The sequence below is a fragment of the Trichoplusia ni genome, chromosome 5 (assembly GCF_003590095.1).
Source record: "Trichoplusia ni isolate ovarian cell line Hi5 chromosome 5, tn1, whole genome shotgun sequence".
In the NCBI taxonomy this organism is placed as follows: Eukaryota; Metazoa; Arthropoda; class Insecta; order Lepidoptera; family Noctuidae; genus Trichoplusia; species Trichoplusia ni.
In genome coordinates, this window is record NC_039482.1 from 5374567 (window position 1) to 5391532 (window position 16966).

Here is a 16966-nt window from a genome sequence, read left to right on the forward strand (position 1 = left end):
TAAATAAATTTATAAATATATAAATAAATTAAATTCTCAACTTTATTTATAAAAACTTAACAATATTTTTCTTATAATAGAAGAAAATATATACATCCAAAATTCCAAAGGTGGCGTTTAGGTAGTACTAGTGTTGCTAAAACATAATTTACCGAAACCGGTCATCCAGGCACCTATGGTATATAATTATTTATATATGAAATTCTCGTAATTATGCTAATTTATTCAAAATGTAATTCTTGCTTAATGGTACTCATTATGAGTTGACAATAAATAATGTACTTTCATAAACCCAATGCAAATATATAATTGTTCACATTTATTATTCAATAAATGTTTCTGAAGAATGCATCCACAATTTTCTAGTCAAGGTGAGCATGTCAAGTGTAAAAAAAATATCAAACAACAAAATCTTGGATACGAAATCAATTTAGGAAAAGCTTCTTGTCTATTACCTTGGCTACGTTACATACATAGACTAAAGAAAATTAAAAATGATGTTCTGACAGTTGACAGTTGCAGTGACAGGTGTCACAGTAGCAAAACAATAAAAATGGCGAATATTCCACTTCTGGGTATAAAATCACATTCTCAAAAGGTTTGCTCCCTCTACAAACGGGCTTTGCGCAATTTAGAGGCGTACTATGATAGACGGTAAGTTAAACTATATAGTTTTATGTTTTATACCTTTCTAATAGCTTTTGTTTTTCTCGTTACGTAATTCTACTAAACATAACCACAACTTCTCTATTATTTTTCAGATTTCTTATTCGTTATAATACTTTGCATGTTAAAATGTCAAATAAAAATAACTTCAAGTTAACGAACATACAAGGTTTTTATGTTGTCTATTTCTCGTATAAAAGTACGCAACATACAATCATTCATTCTCATTTTTAGTTTATCCCGTAAAATATAGTGTACATATTATGTTACTATTAGAATCAAGACCTATATTTTACAATTGACTATGTCCGATGTAATGTAAATGTATATTGGTACAACTAAATTATCATAGTAGAAACTATAATTAAATTAGTCTGGTAATTAATTAAAAAACCAATGTATAATTTATGTACACATTAAAACTTGCGGTACTAATATTTAGATATATTGCTATACCTACATAGGAAAAAAATGGTACTGGTAGAAACATTTCGTGTATTTTTAAATTGTTACTATTTTGAGAATTTTATTGTAAAAGAATAAGATGTCTCCTGAGGTATTTTGGCTACTTATAACTCTCCAATGTACCTAAAGAGGTCCTTTTATACAGTTAGCAAAAATTTGCAACATTCCTTATTTACTGCATTCTTATACTATTTATGTTTATGATTCTAGCAATGTATACCGGTACCAAGCAGTTTTGCTGCGTGAAAGGTTCGACAGCCATGCCAAGGAGACAGACATGAGGAAGGCTGTGAAGCTCCTTGAGGCAGGAGAGCAGGAACTATTCTCAGTCATTCATCCTATTCCCAGAAACTGTGAGTATAAAGAACTGAATATTATATTTTATTTCCAGACTGCTTTAACCCTAGACCATAGACAATGTTTAGTTTTTATTGATACAATAATTCTGGATACAGGATAACCTTCAGTGCCTTTTTATTATTCCATGTTGTGACAGACTGCTTTTAGTGAGGATTTTTTTTACCTTATTTTATATCAACAAGAGAATGATTATTAAAATATAGATAGTAAAGGAAACAATATTCTTTGTAGGGTAAAACCAGGTACCCTACTGGATTACCTTTAGCCTATCTGTACGGAACTCTTTGTCGTGCGTCCGTCTCGCACTTGACCGGTTTTTATAATGGGCACCTTTTAGTTTTTATTAATGTCTCTTTTATACTCGTACAACTTTATCAACCACATGATACAGTGCAGCTGATGTAACTTGGCGCGTCGGGAAAGAGCTGCAAGATATCGCCTTCTCTGTCTTACAAAACGTGCACGCATACTTTGATCTCGCTCTAACAATCTTTTATATTATTTTCCGAAGCGCCAAGTTGTGCTAGCCGTGCTGTTAGTCCAGCATTACCAATAAAAAAATATCCATCTACCCACAGTTGCAACAAGTCAGGGTGGTGTCGCCCATGAGCGTGTGGTGACTCCCCCGGACTGGGTCATTGACTACTGGCACCCTCTCGAGAAGGCCCACTACCCGGAGTACTTCAAGCGTCGAGAGCAGCGCAAGAAGGAGTTCATTGCCATGTGGGAGAAGGAATACGGTCCCGCCGACAAGAAAGACGAGAAACATTAAGCTGTTGTATAGTTGTGTAATATAGTGAATCAATTAATTTAGAACTTTGTTTTCTTCTTATATACTGTCACATTTACCTTAGAGCTGGTATAGTTGGCCTTACAATTTATTACTATAACTTCAGAATGACTTGACATCTATAATATGAACTTTTATTTCGGTCGCTGCATGAATAGGTGAGTGGTTGTGGTCACCATGCCAAAAAGCCACTGAGTGCGACGTGTTCGGCGGTTCGATCCCCGCTTTGGATAGGCATTTGTATGTTACGTATTACTGCTTTATACCCATCAGCCTTTAGTAGTCCACTGCTGGACATAGGCCTCCCCCAATGTGCGCCATAGCGCCCTGTCTTCGGCTTGCCGCATCCAGCAACCGCCTGCAGTCTTTCGCAAGTCGTCATCCCACCTGGCCACTGGGCGTCCTACACTACGTTTGCCTTATTTAATCTATACCTGAGAAACCGTCGCGTCTTTTAATTATAAATCATCCTTACTACAGCTACTACAATGTTTTAACAACAAATTCATGTAACCTGTGTGTCTTCAAATAAAATACTGCTGAGCCAAACTTGATGAAGTTTAAATGGGACCAAGTTGATTGCTTTTTAAGATAAAGAATAAAAACGGCTTATCCAGTAGATTTTGCGGTGACAACCATAAAAAATACTGAATATAGACAAATTGAGAACCTTCTTTTGCAAGTTGCTTGTAAATAGGGTTATAACTACCCTCATATTCATACCCAACAGTAATAGTAGTAGTATAATTATAGTAGAATTGAATCTCTGTTAGCGCTCCCAGTACCATTCATCTGTTTTCTGAAAACCTGGTAATTCCAGCCATAGTTGAAAGCACTCTATATGTATTCAATAAACTGTGAGGGGAAAAATTTGAAAACAACATAAAAACTGCATCATAGTTTTTTATTGTTAAAACAATTTTGTTATAGAAATATACCTAGTTTAGGTTCCCTGATATCGTCACGTCGTCGTCAATATAACAGCTGAATAAATAAATACATTTTAGTAACAATTAAAGGAGGGGCGCATCTTGTAGATAATCGAAAAAAAAATGCATTGTCAACTAGTGAACGAGGAAGCATACATAATATAGACCTTACTTCTTTGTTGCAAACTTAACGCCAATGCTTAAATACATTTAGTACTTTGATAATGATGCTTTGAATGCCTTGTTTCATCATGCATCTACTCCATCCAAAACAGCAATGCTGTACTATAAGCTACGCATGCCTGAGAATGGAAAAAACCTCTGTTTATATGTTGATCCTTTCAGCAACTAAGAAGAATACAGCAAAGTTAAAAAAATCTCTCGTTAACTTGTAGGTACGCCCCGTCCTAAATCACGATGAAATTAAATAAACGTACTACACGAAGTAAATGCAAGTCTCTAGTGGAGTTAACTTATACAGAATAATAATAGAAAATAAGAACTAGGTAAAGTTAAAAATGGGAAGCTAGATTTTGTAGGTTTTATCAACGATACTCTAACCAAAAGCTGCTAGGTACCGTTTTAAAAGGATCGCCTGCCTATCTGACCTCCTCAACCCAGTTACCTGCTGCCTACTGTTGCAGTCGTGAAGAAGAGGCAGTGCTCCACAAATAATCTATTAGGTTTTCACAATTGCAAGTTTTACTTAAGGGTATGGGTAAGTAAGAGAGCGTCCACATGAATTGATATCCTGTTTGAAGTGCAAGTGGCAAGTTATTTTTAAGATTGAGATACAAAAAGAAGTTACATCTTCCCATTTCCAACAGATTCGTTGATCATTAACCATATTAATAATTAAATTATAGTTATTCCCAGTAAAATAATTCCCACGCCTTTGGAAATAGTAAAATAAGGATGAAAATGATGATAATATACCTAAATAGTTCATGTTGTATGAATACTATGGAATAATCAAACAAATTATAATTGCAACATCAGACTAGTTTAAATAAAAGCTTGATAAATACAAGTAGGTTATATGCAGGTGTGTATCCTGGCAACATTAGGGTACAATGTTTCCAGTTCAGAAAACTCAGGCTACAATTAATAAAGACAAAATATTAAACTTTAGCTACACGCAAACAACAGTATATATTATGTCTTTATCATAGAATATTTTAAAATCATTCATTCCGTTACAAAAACACAAAACTTATGTGAACATTAAACAAGTTTTGACATTCATTTACGACAGTCTAACAACGTTAATTCAACTTCTAATAGGACAACAGCAATGGACATTAAATTGTCAAATCATTTTTTACATTTCAACACATTTTTATGAGCACAGAGTCTATTCAAACTATCCAAGAATTTACTATTAAAATATCGACGAGTTAGGCAAAGGTAATGTAACTGTACAGCTCTAGAAAAATATGGGACCTCTTTATAATAGACAAATTAGAATTATTATAGCATTTTAAGGCTTAGTTGATTGCTCAACATTCTTATTACTAATTTTAACTGACACATACATTTATATCATTTGTTCAAACAATCACGGAAAGTACAACTATAGCTTTAAATTACAAAGTATTATTATTACATTGCCTTTGCCTTGATAACACCAATCACAACTTCAGTGCAGGAAACAATCCTTTTATAATAATATACTAAGCCGTTTTTGTTGCGTGGTTATCTCAGTTGCCCCCAAGGGTCTGTCCGCGCCCCCAGTTGTGGCCCCCAAAGACAGTGGCGCCCGGCCGTGTGGGGACCCGCGCTTGTGGGGCAGTACCAAACCCACCCACGTACCTTGTGTCCGGGAATATCTGTTTCCTGTAGAATGAATATTGATAAATTCATAAGTACTTATATTATGATAATGTATTATATTAACTGCTGAGGTTAAGAGTTTGTGATCTTAATAAGTGGCATAATTTTATTATAAATCATGGCATGTTCGTCTAGTAGTTGGTAGCCTTGACTGCTAAACCGGAAGTCGCGGATTCGATTCGAATAGAATTGTGAATAAGGTTTGAGTGTGAACAGATATTCACAAACTTGCAGATTTACAACATTGACACACAATATACTTACAAGAAATTAGGTGGAGTAAGAAGAGCTGGGCCGCCAAACTCCTGAGGGTACTTGAATAGGAGGAAGAAGGCTAAGTGGCCGATCAGGATGCCCACCAGCTCCATCACACCACTGCAACAAATACAGCAGAATTTACTCCTCAATCATACGTTAACACGCAGTTTTCGCTAAGGACTCATTTACAGGTGAATTATGTGAAATGTTCTTAGACACGTTTCATAAAAATCTGTTATAGGGAGTCAAAATTTTTACCATTGGGTTTTCAATGTTTTTTGGCTTTTGTAACTCAACTGATTTACATAAAAACAAATTTAGTTCACCTAAATCCATTTTTTAGTTGTACTCAATCAAGCTACAATGACTAATTAGGTCAATGTTTATCAGAATGACATAGCAATTTTACTAATGTCAAAATGATAGGAATATTCTGGAATAAACATTATGATAATCATTAATTTACTTGGTATTTGTTCAGCATTCAGATTCAAATTATCTCAAGAGAATCAAACTTACCCTCCACTGATGACTAGATTGAAAGCTAGAAGTACCCATGGCAGGTACATTGCTTTGAACCGAGTACCAAACCAGAATGACACTATGACATCCTTGTTTAATTGGCACCATACATATAGTACTGACAAGACCATTGGGTCCATTAGAATCTGGAAAGGAAATACAGTTTGTTTAACTACTAGTTGGTAATTAACTTGTTTGACGAACTTTATGTATATAGTCATTGCGTCATACTTAGAAAGTATTCTATTATCTTATTTTTTATAATGTTCAAAAGATATCCCTTCATGCAGAACCATAAGAACAAAACAGTGCATGACTTAAAATCATGTGTTTTCTACCCAGAGCCTCATAGGCAGTCATTAGTAGGAGTCTAAAAGATAAATAAATTAAATTTTGCAGAATGACTTTAGTGGACCATACACAGCACTGCCTATAACTTGTTCTATGGGAGAAGCAGGAGGTTTTTCTAGTGCTTTTAACAGTTATTAATTTAAGAATGTACTAGTCTAAAAAGCTTACAGGCAATCCAACTAGAAGTCCAATGATGACACAGCAGATCCAGTTAAATAATAACATGTAGAAGTAGTCAGCGGGCTTGCCGGCAAACATGCCAGTCTCTAGCCGCTGTGAGTAGTTGTAGAGGAAGTAACAGTTGATCAGGAAGTGGAAACCTGTGCTCGGACTGATTGGGTAGAAGAATAATGCTGTTAGTGGCCGCCATATCTGTAAAAAGTAAAAAAGTTGTTACAAGTTTTATAAATGATTATTATTGTTGTTGTTATTTTCCAGGGAGACACAACAGATATTGATGTCTTTTGAGGCTAAAATTTAAAAAAAAATAGCCAGACTGTTTTCTGATTAAACATCCATGTTCAGAGACTCTGATATACAATATTTTATAGATGCAATTGTGGAAGTATTTGAGTGTTATACAAGAGTGAAGGGTGAAAATATTGGTGTAAGAAAAATAGCTCCTGCCCTTGTTAACATGCCCGTGTGACTTTAAATAAAAAAAGAAATAATTTTAAAAAGTAGATAAAGTTATGGTAAGTAAATAATATTTCATAGCTATAAAATTTTATTTCCATGATAAACATTGCTAACATAAGCCAATGACAGTGTTTAGTTAATGAGCAGTTTGTTCTAGAAACTACCTTTAAAGATGACATTTATTGCATATACATTTAATATAAAAACATTTTCAGCATTATAAAAGCTAGGTCTCTCCCAGTAGATTTGAAATACTTGTGTAACTTTTAAAACTGTTTTTTTGTAAGCTCAGCTAAGTATAAACTTCAAGGTGGACATCTCTTTACATGATTGAAATAACACATATAATTATTTATTATCATCATATAACTTGGTAGAACAATGGAAATAATACTGTTTTCAGTTTTATTGGTCTATAGCGTAAATTGAATAGCAGTTTATTGGGTAGTTACTTTTGCAGAGAAACAAATATTAAACACTTTTAAAACTATGATGTACTGTTGTAACTGAAATTGGCAGTCTCTTGTTTATGATTATAAAAAAAAGACAGGTTTAGCTTGATTAAAAGGCAATGTTTTCTATAATATTCTTCTTCGTATTTTTAACCCTAGTCCATAAACAAAACTTATAACTCACCTGGAATTGATAGATGAAATAGTGAAAATCAAGCACTAAATAACCATAGTTCAGGAGTCCAAATCGGCCAAATAAACTAAATACTATCGTTAGAGTCAACCAATACCGCGTAAAAAACGGTACCCCGTTATACCAGTCCCTAAATTCAGACATTTTACAATGTAAACACAAACAACTAGGTCACTAAGAAAAAAGGTTACAAGGGATTGTACACAACTTTTAAAACACAATACACTTCAACAGTTCGAGCATAAATAGATGCTGATGATGAAATTATTAACAATATAATGTAGGTACACGTGTACTAAGAGAATTTGTCGAGAAAATTCAACCAAGAGGATGATTGTGTTATTTCTGACATTTCTTCAGTGTTGCAACTTGTAGAAGCTGTTGACGTTGATAAGACGATTGTTGGAATCATTTGATTTAGAATATTCCTCTAAATGAATATTGGAAAAAAATAATTATCTGGTTTGATTTCGTACGTTGATTTAAGAGTTTTTTTTTAATTATAAAGAGTTTGGTTCATTGCCATATTCATAAAATGGTATTTTGAGTGACAGTTCAACCCACTGACTGACTGAACATTTCAATTCGTTTTGTTTTGATTTGCGATCTCTAATACCGTGGATTCGCACTAAAGTAAAAATGAGAATTATACTTAAAAGGTTTTTAACAGCGACAGGACTTCAGACTCGTCGATATGCTGTACGCTTTGCCTCCAATGATACAAAAACCGAGAAGAAAGAAGAGGAGAAATTCGAAGATATTAGAAAAAGTGAGGTTATTTTTCTATTTTCGTAATTTAGGACGCAATTAATATTGATTTACGCTGTTTCACTGACAAAAAATGTATCTACAGCAATATATTTTGTGAATGAAGCCATCTATTCGAGCATTATATATAATATATAAAATATTATTATGTAAAATTCCAAATTCGGATTTTTTTTAGTATTGTACAAGGTATTTTTGTTATATAAGGATACTGTTAAGTTAGAGTGTACTACGTACTAACATAGGAAAGCCAAAAAGTTCTTGGTTGATGGATTGTTACTTTAGGCATGTAAAGGATAATAAAGTTGTAAGAAATACTGATACACTGACATTCTTGAAATATAGTACTTAACGCACGCGAAAATAGGTGTGTATGCAACTATTTTTGGGAATAATCGCCCTCATTAATCATGCTATCAATGCATATCTATGTCCCACACACCTTAAATTATTCGAAAACTTATTATTTATAAACTAACTTACACAAAACTACTGAATTATAACTTTCAGATATAATGGTGGAAAAATTTGGTGCGATCACTACACTTAACATAGACCGTCCAAAATGCCGTAACAGTCTTGACGAAGCCACTCTCAGAGAGATTGAAGAGGCAATGAATACCTTTGACCGAGATCCGGAAGCCAAAGTATTGGTCATCAACGGGGAAGGAGGCAGCTTCTGCTCTGGCTTTGATATGGACGAAATAGGCACTAAAGGATATAACACTTTAAAAGATGCTGCGGTAAGTAATATTCTTGAACTTGACTCATAGAATAGTTTGAAAAACTTCTGTGGCGTTTACAGTACAGGATTTATGACCGAGAAAACTTATTACGGACCATAATCATCGATGTCCGTAACCAATGAAATCCTACATTCATGCACACAACCATATACACTACAAACTTCACGAAAAACGACAGATGCTCAAACACATGGAAATTTGGATGTTCTTGCGTAATTATAAAACTGTTTAACGCATGATGGACGATTGTAGTAGTTGGATACGTTATAATTTTCAGATTATTCCCCATGACCGTTATTTCAATATCTTCACAGTACCGTGGTTCGTGAGCAACTGAACGACACATTGTATGTTCCTTTCCGCTTATTAGCAAGCGGATATTATGCGTCGCAATTCTTTTATTTCATTTTTGTGTCCATTAAAGACAATCAACCTTAAACTTGCAGCACATTAGCATTGTGATAAGTCCTATCGAGCGATAAGTAAACAATCGGAGACTCTAGGCATTTTAAAATAACTAAATCGAACAGGAACTTGTATCAATTTTTCTTAAAATAGATTTCAAAACTATTTAAGCTAATTGTTGATTTGTTTGTTCGACAGTAAACAACTGTATTGAGTCATAAAATATACTTACCGTATTTATTTCCGCATAACATAATATAAGGGCTGAGGAAGAAGCAAACATGTCGTAGGTAAAGATTTTCTCACGCGTATTTGGATCTGGATAGCCCGACTAGTTTTAGAACACACCGGGATCCCGATAAATACGCGTCACTTCGCTTCACGAAAGTTTTTCTAATAACATAAAATGTAGGTAGCCCATGAGAAAAAAAACTTTAGAAATTTTTCATTGCTTTCCAATAAAAGAAGAAAGTTAAAGACTTATGATTAAAGCTGATTTACGTAACGGTGGTCATTAATATCTATAGCTCGTTAACAATATTGGATGGCACTTGATGCTCAACACTCATTAGCTAAGAATGATTGTGGCCTTCAAATATTAATTAACTTTTGATTATATATTATAATCTTACAATCGAATTAACGTTTAAATTTATGTCAAAATAACGTTATTTAACGAGTAGGTATGTTTGTCATCAAGCTAATATTATAAAGACGGAAGTTTGCGAAAGTATCTATGTTAGCATTTTCTTACCTGAATGGGTAGACCAATTTTGATGATGTTTGCTCAGGATGTTTGGTACTAAAGTAGTTTACACCGTAGATAAACTCAAGCTATGTTCATGTAGGAAGTAGGACTAAAAAGGTGTATTCCCGTTCGTCCGCTCAATTTCCCAATCGTCCTAATCCTAATTCAAGAATGGACGAACGGGAATATACTCTAATAAGTAGCTAAATTCGTAATTAATGTCCATACATTATTCGAAATCTGACCCAATTTAATCCACCTATTTGACTGTCTCTTCTTCCCATCCCAACATATTTTTTTACCACTGCAGCATAAACATATCTCTTGCATGTCCTTCCTCTGCATTCGCATTTGATCGTAAGCCTAAGCCTTTGTAATATCATCCCGATCAAAAGTTATTAGCCTAAATGTCATTACAGACTCGACTCCTCCGCCGGCCTCTCTGTGATAAGATCACGATAGCTTCAGTCTCGGGGTACGCGGTGGCAGAAGGCTTCGAGCTCGCGCTGTCGTGTGACCTGCGCATCATTGAGGATACCGCCGTCCTCGGATGTTTAGGAAGGAGGTTTGGTATGTAATCTAAATAACTACACGTAAGAGGCATGAAAAGTTATTTAACTGGTCACGTGCCAGTATTGAGACGCTTTAACCATCAAATTCATTTGTCACCCAATAAACTTATAGACGTAGTACCATTCCGTAACCTTGATTCTTATATTTATTTTACTTTCTCTTGCGTTTCTTTGTATTATGAATTGTTTATTTTGCTGTCCACATTAATCTAATAATGTTATACAATAGTTTAATAGCGAAGACCTATAATTGGCTGTATGTTGCTAAACTTGCTTTTTATGTATTTTTTTGTAAATGCTGTTGGTCTTCCAAAACAAAATAAATAAATAAATAAATATTAGTATTTAGTGTGTGCTGTTATAGTTGAGACAGAAATACATAATTTGCTAACATTTCATCTGATTTCTAAATTCTGTCTATTTCTAAATTCTATCTATCCACCTACCACATAGCCTAGACACGGACGATCTGACAGACGGACAAACAGCGGATCCTCACTATTAGGTTTCCATTTCACGGTAAAAATCCCTAAAAATAGTGAGAATTGAACCGTAAACCTAACAGTTAAAGCATCCCTTCAAAAAGTAATCACATACTTATATTTGTTTTTCCTTATACAAAATTCAGCAGATTATGGTCATACCCAATAATTTAATAAATAATAATTTAAGTACAATAAAGTACCAGTTATAAACAACAATAAAACCTCATTGTCCTCAACAGGTGTTCCACAATCGTTGTTCGGCGGTCGCAAGCTGACGTCACTGATCGGTTTGTCGCGCGCTCTCGACCTGCTCATCACCGGCCGACTGATCACGGGCACTGAAGCGCATCAGTTCGGACTCGCCACTAAAGTCACGTCCACTGGCACCGGTAAATACCTATAGCCCACATATTGTAGGGAAATTAATTCTTTAAAACGCCAAGATTGTCACACATATCATTTTGTTTTGTATAACATACTTATATTGAAATATAACAGTTTAGTAAGTATTTTAGTTTTTAACTGAAATAGTAGGAATATAAAAATATATAATAGACCTACTACAAAATCCCAAACACTTACTAATCTTCCATAAAATCCTTCCAGCTCTTGGCGAATCAATGAAGCTCGCCAAATCATTGGTAAAGTTCCCCGAGAGTGCGATGATAATGGACAAACTAGCGGCCATCAACTCGCAGCTGAACCCCAACAGCGAGGAGAGCATGCGCGACGAGGCCGTCATGACCAGTCTGCTGGGGAACGCTATCGAGGATATGAAGGAAGGCGTTAAGAAGTTCCAAGCAGGTACGTGCTGTATACTGTAAAATTTAAACTATTTAGCTACCATAGTTCATGAGACAGTTTGGCAACAGACAACCAGACGGACAGTCAGCGAAGATTTAAAGGACTCCGTTTTTTACACTTTAGATTTGAAACCATAATATTGGCAGACCTACTTATTTACTCCTTCACCAATAAGAAGACAGGACGAACTGACATTGAGCATTGATGGAATAAACTATTTCAAGGCTGCTTTATTTATCTTCTTGGGGAGAAATCCCAAATACTCAGAAGAGTTAAGTTTCCAGTGTCTCTGCGTGGTAGAATGTTAAATTAAACTTATCTACTATTTGCAGGTATCGGCAAACACGGCAAGTTCTACAAACTAACAGAAGTACCTCTTAAGGAGTGGGAGCTCGAAGACACCGACAGCAAAGTATCTCTCGACTCGCATAATGTACAACAAAAAACGGACGACAAGAAATCATAAAATAGGTTTCAAACATAACCCTTATTTCTGTATCTGTAGTTTTAGGTATGAAGGTAGGGCAAATCAATGTTAAGCTCATAATGGGCGATATTCTTGTATTTATATGTTAATTCTTGTGTTAAGTTTTAATATTTGTTAGACATGGACTGTTTGAGCTGACAAGTTTTCGCGACACTTTATAGCTGCGATAGCTTTTTGTTTTTCATGTCGGCCTTAGTAGCAGTCCGTTTATGGTCGCTCTAAAGCTGGCTATACATGACACGGTATTCCTGTTTTTATTTTTACTCTATAGGAAAGTACGGCCTAAACACACGACAGCACGGTTAGCCAAGGGGTTGAGCTCACCACGTCAAACCCACTTTGTCAACAACCTGTAATGGGTGCGATTCCCGCGTATGGCAAATGCTTGTACCGAGTGGGCGGGCGTTTTTGTGTCTTGAATGTTTATGAATCGCCCTGAGACACAAGGATTAAAGTCCTTTGAGCGGAAGTTTTTTTCTATAACATAATAATAACTGGTTTATGTATTTTGCCGTAGTGTATGGTCAGTTTAAGAGTAAACACGAACAATTCTTTTACGCTAAGAATCCCCTGTAGTATTAAATGCCACAGCTTATTGTTAACTTTGAGTGATAAAAAATTGTATAGCCTCTTTTTTTTTAATTACTTTGTTGTTGTTTATGGTGCCAAAGATACCTGTATTTATTAATGCAACATTGTTTAAATTTCATATCATGCCTATGTATAAAGGCTTGTTTATTTTTCACCTTCATAAAACGTATCATTTATAGACGTAAGTTAACTATAAAAAAAGGAAACCAGTCCCTTAAATATTTTGTCATGTTACTCAGTAGAAACAATATTCATCAGTATTCTCAAGCAACTTCACTCAAAAATATGCTGAACTATTTACTCTTATATTCAAGAAACCTACTAATATTAGGGCGCGCTTGTTACTCTATCACGCAAAAACCACTGAACGGATTAAGATAAAACTTTGGTCACTACTTATACCACTTGATACTTGTTTATAACATATATTGTATCCCGAATTTATGTTCCGTGGGTTAACTTTCAATTGGTAACCGCGGGCAAGTTACCCTATCATATTGTCATGTTGTATTCTGCTTAAACAGTAAACTTGAATTGTTGTAAAATAAAACAAAACTGTACAAATAATACGATAGTTTTATTAAAATCTAAGCGACAGGCGTGCCCTTCTCCGCGGCATACTTGTAGTGGAGGTCGGAGCAGTCCTCGTTGGAGATGTTGACCCAGCCCTTCTCGCTGATGTGGTACACGCGGATGATACCGCCCGAGTACGCGTCGCGGTGGGTCGCGTGGTAGATGGCGCGGCGACCGAGTTCTGAGAGGTAGTTATGTAATTAGCCAGTGTGGGAAAGCAATCCTAATGAAGCTACGTCAAACAAGCGGTAAAGTTGTTGCCTGTTTCAAAGAAAATTTGAATATTATGTAAGTTCAAATGTACTATACGAAAATAACTACTGAATACCACATAACAAAAATGAAATTTGCACCTATAGTTTATACTATAAACCACTGGACACTATAGACTTTATAGCATCCAATTTCTTCAGTTTTATTTATAGTAAGTGAGAAATATTTTTCTTGATTTATTTTGTCATGCAATCATAATCGTAAATCACAAATTTTATTTTCTATTATTCCTATTGAAATATAATCGATTTCTTTACAAGTAAGATCTTCATTACATACCCTGAGCGTCCTTGTCGCTGAGGTCCCAGCTGTAGCCGCTGTCCAGCACACCGAAGGCGTACACTGACCCTGAGCCCACGGAGAACACCTTGCCGGGCGTGCGCGTGCCTTCAGAGTCCACGTAGTATAGCTGAGCTCCCTGTAATGACAACATATTGTAAAAATGATGAAATTGCTTGATAAGTAATTAAAATGACAATTTTCTTTTTCAAATGTATTCAATGAATTTTTTTAATACTGCAAGGAATTTATTTCATTGTGTCACGGGTTTGAAGCATGTGTCACTACCACAAAAGATTAGAAGGCAGATTTGCATTTAAAATTGTCACAACTGTCTTTCTTGCTGTTAGAAACTGCTACTAAAAAAACATCTACCACAAGCTTTATCTAGAATAAATATATATATTATGTCATTGCACATTACTAAAATTACAACTATACTGTAGTTGTAACATAACAGAAAACCTGCTTACCCTCTTATCAACACCAGCGAGCATCATTCCCATGCTGAGCCCCATGCCCTTGTAGTTGTACACCATGTTGGCCATGAGCTTGCTGGCGGCGGCCACGGAGATGCGCTCGCGGTTGCGCAGCTCGTACAGGCGACACTGCTTGGCGAGCACGCGGTCCCAGTACACGCAGTCTGCTGCGCCGCCTGCCAGAGTACCTGCAAACAGATTGGGATAAGTTATTATGGAAAACTATGGACTTATGAGTAAGAGCCTGTGCATGTCAGACTTTTTTGGCACCTTTAGTACCGTTTATCTGCCAAAGCCACCATGACCCAAACTCCATAATCAACCATTGTTCTTACCTATGTTGTGAGCAGCCGCTGACAAAATTTCAGCTTTTATAAAATAATGTAAGTCTGGGTTCCACGGGCTCTTAGACCATTCAAGTTAAGTGTCAATGTTAAGTTTTTGAAACTAGGATATTGGTTTAGAGATGTTTAAAGATTCATAAGACCATTCACATATTATTGCCTACTTAAATAACTTGCTTGCCTTTTCGAAAGCCTTTTATATTTTTATTTGACGACCTCCGTGGTCGAGTGGCGTACACACCGGTTTCAAGGTGTCGCTAGCTCTGAGGTCCCGGGTTCGATCCCCGGTCGGGTCAATGTAAAAAATCACATTTCTACATTGTCTCGGGTCTGGGTGTATGTGGTACCTTTGTTGTATCTGAATTCCATAACACAAGTGCTTTAGCAACTTACTTTGGGTTCAGAACAATGTATGTGATGTTGTCCGCATTTATAAAATTTATTTTATACTATTTAAACTACCAACCAATATTCCGGGAGCAAGATGGGTCAACAATTTAAATATGGTCTCAAATCAAGTCTAGATGAGAGCAGCACAGAACCATTGAAGTTGGCACTTGAAAGGGGAGCCTTTGTCCAGTAGTGGGAAGACAATGGTGGAAGTGAAGATTATGAAGCAATATATGTAGTACAGAAGTGTGTTTCTTACCAAGCAGATAGTCATTGATTTCAACAATCTTCTTCATGGACTGTGACCCAATGAACTGGCCACCAGTGGCTCTGGAGTCCACGGCCAGGAGCACTCCACCCTGAGTCACAAGACTTACATTAAATAACACTTGTATATTGAATTACATTACTCATAGACAACATGATCTCAATATAGTTAGTTTGTCTTCATACTTTAATTATAATTATTCAAAGACAAAATATGATTTGAAATGAATTGGTAAAAACCAATTTATCAATGTAATGAGAGTAGAGAGTGTAGATAGAGTGTAAAAACTGGTGCATAGGGTTTAAATGAAAGATACCCGATATTTAGATAGTTAAGAAAACAAAAGTATGTTTCAGGGCCAGTGACTGGTGTTACTGTATACAAGTATGCCTTATAAAAGTATCAAGAGTATATTTAACTATTATTAACAGAATTTTTTTCGTAATGCACTCAAGAAAGAGGCCTAAGCTCAAATACTCACTACAAAAATACTATTCGTAATTCAATCTTCATCTGATACAAAGCAACTAACAATGACAATACAAAATTGCTTCTTGTCGAGGATTTTTTTAAATGTTTAACTTAATTATTATGCTAGATATAGTTGATCATCGCTTCTAAGTACACGAAATATCGTATTTACCTTATAACGGAAGCCAAGAGTGGTGGTACCGTGGTCGAACTGGATTTTGATCGCTTTGCCAGTCTCATCTTTCTGGTTAAACTGGGCTAGGGTTTCTACAGGCTGCAAATATAGTCAAACACATGATCAGCAGAAGTTTTAAAAGAAAAATACAGTATTTAAACGCTATAACCTTTACTTACGTTAGCAAACGGTGGCGTCGCGAGCTGAGTGCTGTGTAAAAAGTTTTGGCTGTATCCTACAACGTCATTTTGAAAAGATGCAAGGGCGTCAACGGGTTTCAAGTTAATTTTCTCATCTAAACGGCACAAATCGAGTAAAGCCATTTTTGTTTTGTGATTTCAAATAAACTATTCTGTATTCAATGAATGACAAGCGATTTCTTCAAAAACGCCGATTTGTCAAGTTTGACGTTTTGTCTAAAGAGTTGCAAATTTTTAAATTCGATTTAATGTTGCTACTAGCACTCACTGCCATATCTATATACAGCAATAATTAAAAAAAAAAATGATTAATTATAAGTCTCTGCAAAATTCAACTTGGAATGGGTCTTAAAAAAATATTTTAATTATGGTCATGTAACTTGCTATTTGTATTTGTAACGAAAAAGTCGCGATCGCACCATCTAGTGCTGACTGTAATGTACAGAAGAA

At 35.4% G+C, this 16966-nt stretch overlaps 4 protein-coding genes across 4 annotated transcripts; 2 read left to right on the forward strand and 2 right to left on the reverse strand.

Moving 5' to 3' along the window:
- Positions 1 to 489: 489 nt before the first annotated feature.
- On the forward strand, positions 490 to 2304 carry LOC113494176 (NADH dehydrogenase [ubiquinone] 1 beta subcomplex subunit 9). Its single transcript, XM_026872383.1, has 3 exons — positions 490 to 654; positions 1342 to 1484; positions 2070 to 2304. The coding sequence occupies exons 1-3, from the start codon at positions 554 to 556 to the stop codon at positions 2261 to 2263; spliced, it is 438 nt and encodes a 145-aa protein (XP_026728184.1). The 5' UTR covers positions 490 to 553; the 3' UTR covers positions 2264 to 2304.
- Positions 2305 to 3166: 862 nt separating this feature from the next.
- Positions 3167 to 7822, reverse strand: LOC113494174 (derlin-1). Its single transcript, XM_026872382.1, has 5 exons — positions 7450 to 7822; positions 6343 to 6546; positions 5821 to 5969; positions 5308 to 5418; positions 3167 to 5046 (listed from the first exon to the last, which is right to left on the reverse strand). The coding sequence occupies exons 1-5, from the start codon at positions 7600 to 7602 to the stop codon at positions 4911 to 4913; spliced, it is 753 nt and encodes a 250-aa protein (XP_026728183.1). The 5' UTR covers positions 7603 to 7822; the 3' UTR covers positions 3167 to 4910.
- Positions 7823 to 8007: 185 nt separating this feature from the next.
- On the forward strand, positions 8008 to 13631 carry LOC113494172 (probable enoyl-CoA hydratase). Its single transcript, XM_026872380.1, has 6 exons — positions 8008 to 8227; positions 8737 to 8969; positions 10545 to 10695; positions 11422 to 11571; positions 11789 to 11986; positions 12319 to 13631. Exons 1-6 carry the CDS (start codon positions 8098 to 8100, stop codon positions 12450 to 12452), a joined length of 996 nt encoding a protein of 331 aa, XP_026728181.1. The 5' UTR covers positions 8008 to 8097; the 3' UTR covers positions 12453 to 13631.
- LOC113494173 (proteasome subunit beta type-5) lies at positions 13623 to 16693 on the reverse strand. Its single transcript, XM_026872381.1, has 6 exons — positions 16496 to 16693; positions 16314 to 16415; positions 15662 to 15761; positions 14663 to 14856; positions 14190 to 14328; positions 13623 to 13818 (listed from the first exon to the last, which is right to left on the reverse strand). Exons 1-6 carry the CDS (start codon positions 16637 to 16639, stop codon positions 13652 to 13654), a joined length of 846 nt encoding a protein of 281 aa, XP_026728182.1. The 5' UTR covers positions 16640 to 16693; the 3' UTR covers positions 13623 to 13651.
- Between the last annotated feature and the right edge of the window lie 273 nt (positions 16694 to 16966).

Coding starts and splice junctions, on each gene's coding strand:
- LOC113494172 (XM_026872380.1), top strand. CDS start 8,098: ATGAGAATTATACTTAAAAGGTTTTTAACAGCGACAGGACTTCAGACT. Junction 10,696..11,421: donor ATGTTTAGGAAGGAGGTTTG/GTATGTAATCTA, acceptor TGTCCTCAACAG/GTGTTCCACAATCGTTGTTC. Junction 11,987..12,318: donor CGTTAAGAAGTTCCAAGCAG/GTACGTGCTGTA, acceptor TACTATTTGCAG/GTATCGGCAAACACGGCAAG.
- LOC113494173 (XM_026872381.1), bottom strand. CDS start 16,639: ATGGCTTTACTCGATTTGTGCCGTTTAGATGAGAAAATTAACTTGAAA. Junction 15,762..16,313: donor CTCTTGGCTTCCGTTATAAG/GTAAATACGATA, acceptor CTTGTGACTCAG/GGTGGAGTGCTCCTGGCCGT. Junction 13,819..14,189: donor CAGCGACAAGGACGCTCAGG/GTATGTAATGAA, acceptor ACTACCTCTCAG/AACTCGGTCGCCGCGCCATC.
- LOC113494176 (XM_026872383.1), top strand. CDS start 554: ATGGCGAATATTCCACTTCTGGGTATAAAATCACATTCTCAAAAGGTT. Junction 655..1,341: donor GAGGCGTACTATGATAGACG/GTAAGTTAAACT, acceptor TTATGATTCTAG/CAATGTATACCGGTACCAAG. Junction 1,485..2,069: donor TCATCCTATTCCCAGAAACT/GTGAGTATAAAG, acceptor ATCTACCCACAG/TTGCAACAAGTCAGGGTGGT.
- LOC113494174 (XM_026872382.1), bottom strand. CDS start 7,602: ATGTCTGAATTTAGGGACTGGTATAACGGGGTACCGTTTTTTACGCGG. Junction 5,419..5,820: donor AATCTAGTCATCAGTGGAGG/GTAAGTTTGATT, acceptor TATTTGTTGCAG/TGGTGTGATGGAGCTGGTGG. Junction 5,047..5,307: donor CTTACTCCACCTAATTTCTT/GTAAGTATATTG, acceptor TTCATTCTACAG/GAAACAGATATTCCCGGACA.